Source organism: Sinocyclocheilus anshuiensis, unplaced genomic scaffold (genome assembly GCF_001515605.1).
Source record: "Sinocyclocheilus anshuiensis isolate Anshui unplaced genomic scaffold, SAMN03320099.WGS_v1.1 scaffold958, whole genome shotgun sequence".
Lineage (NCBI taxonomy): Eukaryota > Metazoa > Chordata > Actinopteri > Cypriniformes > Cyprinidae > Sinocyclocheilus > Sinocyclocheilus anshuiensis.
The window spans coordinates 1051287-1060066 of record NW_015539929.1 but is presented as its reverse complement, the minus strand read 5'-3'; the positions used below and the strand labels follow the sequence as shown (position 1 = coordinate 1060066).

Below are 8780 nucleotides of genomic sequence, written 5' to 3'. Positions count from 1 at the left end.
TGGCTGCAATATAACAAAGAGTGAAAAATTTAAGGGGGTCTGAATACTTTCCGTACCCACTGTATATTTTTTGTCAACCCTGCTCAAACACTGGGTACCTAGTCAAGCTACTGAGTGTCAAATCAGCACTCATCTTTTTAGCAGGACTTTGTAAACATGAATGGTTTATGGCACCGTCTTCCTTTCCTCTCGTTCACCGTCCGCAGGAGGATTCAGACAGAGAGGGAGAGCGGAGAGCCAGCGAGGACTGTGAGGTGTCTGAAGCTGAACTCGCCACAGAAGACGGTTAGACATCATTCATGACACACTGAATGTTCAGTTTCCTCCCTGAGTGCTGCACTTTAACATCTTCTGTATCTGATTGTCCACCTCAGTTTCATTTTTAAGACATTTAATGCCATTTGCAACATAAGCACATTAGTGTCTAACAGTAATATTTCTCTCACTAAATACGCGTCATACATAAATAGAAAATAATAGTGTTTTAAACATCTATTTAGATGAATGAGGCTTCAGATGGATTGTGAAAAGTTTGCTATGATATTATTGATTAATAATATTTTTCCTTGTATGCACAGCCATGGTGCAACAGCACTGATGAATGAACATTTTAACAGGGAGATTAATAGGGTTCATTGATTTCATGCTATTTATTTATTTTATTTATTTCAGGTTTATTTGACAGGGACAATGCACATCAATAATACATAAATGTACAATGTGCCAGAATTAGCCAGAAGGCCAGTGTGCAGTCCCTGGACTGTTGGTAATATTGTCACCCTAAAAATATAAAGAATTAATCAATACATAATACTTACATACTCCAAAATACATATAACATTCACACTATTCCTTAAAAAAAAAACAATCCGCTTAAAAGTTATACTATACATAGAACCAACAAATCAATACCAGCTCACTCATACACCCACAATCCAACTGTCAACAAAATAACAATGTATCAATAATATCATCTCAGTATACATGCAAAGATAATGTAAGCATACAGACAAGTAACAGTAGCCCTAATCATTCAATCATTACTAAACCAAACAACCTCATATACATAGCATACAAATCTCAAACTAGTAGAGCAGAAAAGACAAGACAGCAGCAGAGTTTAGTTTATAAAATTTGTTAAGTTTATGTGAATTTGTTAGCAAACTCGAAGAATATTAAAACATGCATATCCGTATTTATCCTTTGCGTATGCACAGAGAACGTGTCGGGCTGCTGCATCGTGACGGAGAGTGACACAGATCTGGAGGTGGAGTATCAGGATTGTGGGAATGGCAGAGCGGAGGCTGGAGGACAGGGAGCAGGTGAAGGCGAGTCTCCGTCGGACTCCAACACGGTGAACCAGGACGAGGACTCCTTCAGTATTCTGGACGGAGACTCTCTGCTGGAGGTGGAGGGTCCGCAGCCGGAGATGCCGCCTCTGTTTGTGCACCTCACCTGCTCCGTCAACATGAAGAGCTGCCATGGCTCCATGCCCACACAAACACTGCCAACCTGTCTGGGTGAGACACTGAACACACTGCTGACTAAAGCTGCTTTGTACTCTGTGTGCTTGCAGCCATTTAACAGAGTCATATTCTATACTTCTGTTGCATTTAGTTTTTTCCCTTAAGTCCACTAACAGCGTCAGTCAAGATTTCTTGACCAAAAAATGTATCATTTTGTTTCTCATGGCCATTTTTTTTTCATCATAATTTGTTAAATACATATATACATAAATACATATGTAAATGTAGGTGGTCTTATGGTCAGGTTATGGTCGTGACCTGGAAAAGGCATGAAGGTTTTGGTTGTGAATGTAACGTAATCATTTAAAAATAAGACATTAACCATTTAAATGTATTTAGTTCAAGGATTGGCTAAATATTTATGAGAATATGGCACATCAAAATCCTGATCAACAGTGTTGTTATCGATAAAACTTAATTGTTTTTCTAAAAATAAATCTAAAACTAAAAGTGTATTTAATTAATTTAAATTAAGCTGAAATGAAAATTAGATGAAAATGTTGAACTTAAAAAAAGAGACAGGAAAATGTTACATGGGCAACTAATTGAGATAAAATAAGTTAAAGTTCTGAAAAATACCAAAACCTCAACTCAGATGAAAATAAATAAATAAAAGCTTTAATAGAAAAATAAAAAACTAATACAAATGTCAAAAGCACTGTAAACTAAAATAAAAACTGAAAATATAAAAATAAATGTTAATTTAAAATATGAATAAATTCTATAATATAATAATAATATAACTAACAACTCAAGAAAAATCATGGAAATTCATTGGTTAAAAGGGATTAAACCATATATATTGAGTTTCATCCCTCTGGTTAGTTTTAACCTGGTTCATGTATTTTCAGTGATGTTAGAAAATATTAAAAAAAAATGTTTATATATACAGGTGAAGTCATTACCAGTCTTGAGAACGCTGAGAGTCTTCAGTCGGTGGATCTGAACGAGTTGTCTGTCACTCTTGATATCTTCGTGCTCACGTTACCTCTGGAGATCGAGGTCATGACTCCTGACTTCCACCACAACAGGTCAGTGATTGTGAAGCGTCCTAGATTTGGGAAAGAATCAAACAGCGTGGCTCCAGCTAGAGTGATCCTGATTTTTCTCTGTACATGTCCTATCGCTCTGACGAGGAGATCATGGCTAATCTGGACGGCCTGCGCGGGGTCGGTGTGGAAAGGTGAGCGTTCGGAGCTCAGCAGACATCATCTGTTGCCAAATATCTTCAGTAATAACTTTTTATTTTGTCGTCTTCTGCAGTATGTCTGGAGATCCCCTGTCCAAACTTCCTATTCCACACAAAATGGCTGTTTTAGCCACTATGGATGAGGTGAGAGTGCAAATGAAATGAAAATAAGTGTTTTTTTTATTTAATATTATAATTTTAAATTATGTAAAATTATTACATTGTTAAATAATTAGTCATTCTTTGCTAACGTTAACTAACAGTGAGAAATACATTTGTTGTAGTATTTATTAATATTAGTTAATAAAAATACAACTATTTGTGACCCTGGACCACAAAACCAGTCATAAGGGTCAATTTTTCGAAATTTAGATTTGTACATCATCTGAAAGCTGAATAAATAAGCTTTCCATTGATGTATGGTTTGTATTGGCTGAGATACAACTATTTGAAAATCTGGTATCTGAGGGTACAAAAAAATCAAAATATTGAGAAAATCATCTTTAAAGTTGTCCAAATGAAGTTCTTAGCAATGCATATTACTAATCAAAAATTAAGTTTTAATATATTTATGGTAGGTAATTAAAAAAATATCTTCATGGAACATGATCTTTACTTAATATCCTAATGATTTTTGGCATAGAAGAAAAATCGATAATTTTGACCCATACAATGTATTGTTGGCTATTGCTACAAATATACCCCAGTGACTTAAGACTGCTTTTGTGCTGCAGGGTCACATTTATTATTAGTTCATGTTAGCTCAGTTCCATTAAATAATATTTCCAGATTCAACTTTTCATTTTAACAATGCATTGGTAAATGTTGCATTTAGCAATGATTAATTAATGCTTGTAATAAAGTATAAAGTTACATTGTTAATTCATAAATGATGAATTAACTAAATGATAAATAATGTAGTTAATGGTAACAAATGGAACCTTATCGTAAGGTGTTACCCAATTATTTAACATTGATCCAGTAATGAAAGCACAGTATATGAAATATGCATGAAAGTTCAGACTGTTTATTATTGCAAAAGGAGGATCTCTCTGTTTAAGATATTGTTTTTGTCTGTCTCTGACGAGTGTTACTTTAGTATCATTAATAATCTATTAGTTTTCATTAATACTTTGAATTAGTTTTTGTTTTTTACATTTTACATTTTCAGTTTAAATTTTAGTAGTCATTTTGTTCTGTTTTTGTCATTTTATTAGTGTTTTTTTATATATGTCTATTGTTTTTAGTAATTTTTTTTTTCAGTTTTAGTTATTTTCATACTAAAACTAAACAATAATTAGAGATGTTACCTAACTGAAATAAAATATATATATTTTTATAATTTTATTACATGTATTTTACTTAAGATTTTTTTTTATGGTTTTAGTTTAGTTTTAGTTTTTGTTATAATATATAATGTATTATACATTTATAAAAATAAACAATAATATATACAGTACTATATGTGACCCTGGAGCACAAAAGCAGTCTTAAGTTGCACGAGGATATTTGTAGCAATAGCCAACAAAACTTTGTATGAGTCAAAATTATAGATTTTTCTTTTATGCCAAAAATCATTAAGTAAATACATAAAGGATATTTGTGTTGTTTAACATTTAATTATTGCAGGTTTGCATCATATTCTGAGTTCCATTATTTTTATTAATTTTGAGGAATACTGAATTAGTTTTTTTTTGTTTTTTGTGAGTGAGATGAATTAATGCATATTCATATTTATTCTAGAACTACAATGACATCTTCTGATTTCTCTAAACCTGGGGACAGGAGAGTTGTCAATCAATAAATTGGAAAAAAATTAACTTGCGTTACTTATTTGAAAAAGTAACTCAGATATTCTCTTGTAAATTAAAAAGTAATGCGTTACTTTACTAGTTACTTGAAAAAAGTAATCTGATTACGTAACTCGCGTTACTTGTAATGCGTTACCCCCAACACTGATCATAACCCTGTCTGTGACCGGTTTCAGATCCATTGGCTGTTGGAGGATGAGATAGTCTCCGCTCTGCGGCACTCGTCTGTTATCAGCTCCTCCACGCTGCAGAAAGTGTCGGAGCACGTGTGTCGCTCCAGCGGCCGCCCGCAGTGCCACTGTGAGCTCGTTCCCTTGCAGTTCGTATTTGGTCCCGAGCAGTCGCTGGAAAAGTTTCAAGAGGTTTGAACTCATGCGATGACCTCTATTATTGGTGATAAGACTCTCCAGGAAAGGTCAGAAACGAGATCATGTTCTGCCCTGCTGTTTAATAACACGTCTCTGCTTCCTCGCTGCAGGAGTTCAAGAGGTTATCGCTTCCTGGTTACCTGCTGAACGCCGAGCAGCACAACTTCCACTACGTCTCACTGAGTCGCCAGCAGTCTCACAGGCTTCAGGCCGTGACACAGCTGTCTAACATCACTGCTCAGTACTTAACGGCTGCAGGAACAGTGTCTCGGCAGAGCAGCCTGTGTCCTGAGGTGGAGGACGGAGCCAGAGCATCAGCAAACAGAGAAGCAGAGTCCAAGAAAAAAGAGCCCGACACTGAGGTAGTTATCAACAATCTTTGAAACCATACCTGAAGAAATGCATTGCATTTGTTTAATGATGAAGTTATCACATTAACTTTAAAATAAAGTGTGGTTTAAGTAAATGTATGTAACACTCAGATTTAACAAAGTTGACTTGCTGTCATCTGGAATATGATTCCTCTGTTTTTTCCCACAGCTGGTGGAGTGTGGAGAAGTGCAGAGGGCTGATGAGGACACGCGGCCTGCTGCAGCTGATTCAGCCAGCGAGTCTCTCTCCGAGACCTCTGACCCCGGGCAGCTCAAACAGGCCGACGCGGAGGAGACTCGACCTCAGAGTGACGCTCACCTGCAGGCGGGCAGCAGCAGCACCGAGCGCTCATCTGATCACACGTCGCCTCCCAAAACCCCCTCCGCCGCCAGCCTGGCCGAGTCCGTGCAGTCCACCACACACAGTGAGTGTCACGAGAAACCCACCTCATCCGACTGTACTGAGATGCTGCTTGTGAACTCACATTTACATGTAGTCATTTAGCAGATGAGGAGAACAATAGCAGCAATCAGAGCAACAAGAGAGTAACAGTATACAAGTGCTGTGACAAATCTCAGTTAGTCTAACACATTACACATTGCAAGTTTTTTTTTTTAAATAAATAAATTAGACTAAAACGAATAGAATAGAATAGGTAAGTGCTAGTATTAATTGGTCAGGTGCTGGCGAAAAATATGCGTATTTAGACATTTTTTGAAAATGGCTAAAGGACTCAGCTGATCGAATTGAGATATAGGCAGGGCATTCCAGACAGTCCAGAAAAAGGTCAGTGAGAGTGATTCTGTGCCTCTTTGGGATGGCACCACGAGGCGGCGTTCACTTGCAGAGCGCAAGCTTCTGGAGGGCACATAAGTCTGAACTAGCGAGTTTAGGTATATGTGACCCTGGACCACAAAACCAGTCTTAAGTGTCAATTTTTCGAAATTGAGACTTATAGATCATCTGAAAGCTGAATAAATAAGCTTTCCACTGATGTATGGTTTGTTAGGATAGGACAATGTTTGGCTGAGATACAACTATTTGAAAATCTGGAATCTGAGGGTGCAAAAAAATCTAAATATTGAGAAAATTGCCTTTAAAGTTGTCCAAATAAAGTCCTTAGCAATCACGTTACTAATCAAAAATTAAGTTTTGATATATTTACGGTAGGAAATGTACAAAATATCTTCATGGAACATGATCTTTACTTAATATCCTAATGATTTTTGGCATAAAAGAAAAATCGATAATTTTGACCCATACAATGTATTTTTGGCTATTGCTACAAATATACCCCAGCGACTTAAGACTGGTTTTGTGCTCCAGGGTCACATATTGGTGCAGTCCCAGTGGTTGTCTTGTAAGCAAACACCAGTACCTTGAATTTGATGCGAGCGGCTATTGGCAGCCAGTGCAAACTGTTAGACTCTGACAGTGTTGGGGAGTAACTGGTTACATGTAACAGAATTACGTCATTTAATTACAAAATAAATGTAACCAATCTGTTACAGTTACTGTGGAAAAAAATGTGTAATTAAATTACAGTTACTTGTGAAAATGTTAACGATTACAAAGAAGGTTACAACTGAATATTTTCACACACAAACAGATTTGAGTGATTTCTTTCCAAAATTACATTGACTGCTTTAAAATATGAGACACCAATGTTTCAGGAGTTTAGGCTTGTGTATATGCTTTATTTTTAAATTAAATGTTTTTTATTGTTAGATGCCAGTGTTTCCTGTCCTGTCTGTGCAAAGATTTGATTTCAAAAACAGTATCATAGCTATAAAACTATATATTTTGTTATGATTTCAAATCTGTATTTTAAGTCAAGTCAAGTCAAGTCACCTTTATTTATATAGCGCTTTTAACAATACAGATTGTGTCAAAGCAACTGAACAGCATTAATTAGGAAAATAGTGTGTCATTAGCGTAGCTGCTGTTCCAACCAAGCAAAATTGATTTGTTTAACCCAAACTAAAGAATATTTTACCTCAGAACAATCTCAAAGTAAAAAGAGGTGCTAAAGTCTGATTTTGTGGTGGCTGTGCTTTAAAATTAAATTATTATTATCTTAATTCAAGAGATGAAGGATTTTGAAATTCTGTCAGTAATCAGTGTTGAGTACTACTGTAAGGTTAACCCTGCCTGCTTTACATGTTTGAAAATTATTAACGGTTTAGAAAAATGAAGAAAAAATTTAGAAATTTGAATTTTGAAAAGTAGCCTAATCAAAAAGTAATCAAATGCAATCAGTTACATTACTTTAATAAAGTAATTTAAATAGTTACACTACTTATTACATTTTAAATAGGGTAACTCGTAATCTGTAACCTATTATATTTCCAAAGTAACCTTCCCAACACTGGACTCTAATTAGGTGAAAAGTTGCAAAAAAAGCCTGCATACTATGAGGATGAAAAAGACAACAAAGAAGTATTTCAATGCCAATTACAATGCCATGTGCAAGAGGAATAGTTTAACCAAAAATAAAAATCTGCTGAAAATGTCCTCTCCCTCAGGCCATCCAAGATGTAGATGAGTTTGTTTGTTCATCAGATTTGGAGAAATGTAGCATTTCATCCCTTGCTCACCGATGGATGCTCTGCAGTGAATGGGTGCCGTCAGAATGAGAGTCCAAACAGCTGATAAAAACATCACAAGTAATCCACACCACTCCAGTCCATCAGTTAACATCTTGAGAAGCCAAAAGCTGCGTGTTTGTAAAAAACAAATCCATCATTAAGATGTTTTTAACTTCAAACCATTGCTTGAGTCCTCTATCTATAATAACACTTCCTCCAGTGAAAAAGTGGTCTGGTCTGAATCAAGAAAGAAATCTGCACAGATCAAAACACCGTTTAGAAGCCAAAACAGATCTTAACAAATATGTGGGTGGATTTCGATGTGAGAGACAACAGGGGATGAACTTTTTCATTGGAGGAAGCATTATTATGGATTTTGGCCAGAAGTCTGAAGTTAAAAAGTCTTAATTATGGATTTGTTTCTTTTGGCTTCACAAGACGTTAACTGATGAACTGGTGTGGATTACTTGTGGATTATTGTGATGTTTTTATCAGCTGTTTAAACTCTCATTCTGACGGCACCCATTCACTGCAGAGCATCCATTGGTGAGCAAGTGATGTAATGCTATATTTCTCCAAATCTGATGAAGAAACAAACTCATCTACATCTTGGATGACCTAAAGGTGAGGACATTTTTAGCAGTTTTTTTTTGGGGTGAACTATTCCTTTAAAACAGAGATCGATAACAGTTGAATATGTCACATGATCAAAAAAAAAAAAGATTTTGGATCATGTGATTATTTCTTTTGCCTCTTTGGATTATTGTGGCTTACACATGTCGACTTTTTGGATGTTTTCTGGTGCAGTGATTTTGTTTGTTTGTTAGACTCTAATAATAAAGCTCATACTATTTATTCTAAGCGGCTTTGAATTCCTGTTGCTTTCAGGCAGTGGGAAACTGCGGCCCAGTCGAGTTCAGAGCGTC

The 8780-nt window shown here is 35.8% G+C and overlaps 1 protein-coding gene across 1 annotated transcript in view; it reads left to right on the top strand.

Annotated features, from left to right (window-relative positions):
- The window catches only part of szt2 (SZT2 subunit of KICSTOR complex), a 114188-nt gene that overhangs the window by 27339 nt on the left and 78069 nt on the right, over positions 1-8780 (top strand). Inside the window, exons 32-39 of the mRNA XM_016483899.1 lie at positions 207-285; positions 1218-1520; positions 2419-2557; positions 2620-2709; positions 2790-2859; positions 4703-4888; positions 5005-5256; positions 5435-5690. Coding sequence (XP_016339385.1) covers positions 207-285; positions 1218-1520; positions 2419-2557; positions 2620-2709; positions 2790-2859; positions 4703-4888; positions 5005-5256; positions 5435-5690 — 1375 coding nt within the window. The remainder of the gene's footprint in view (positions 1-206; positions 286-1217; positions 1521-2418; positions 2558-2619; positions 2710-2789; positions 2860-4702; positions 4889-5004; positions 5257-5434; positions 5691-8780) is intronic.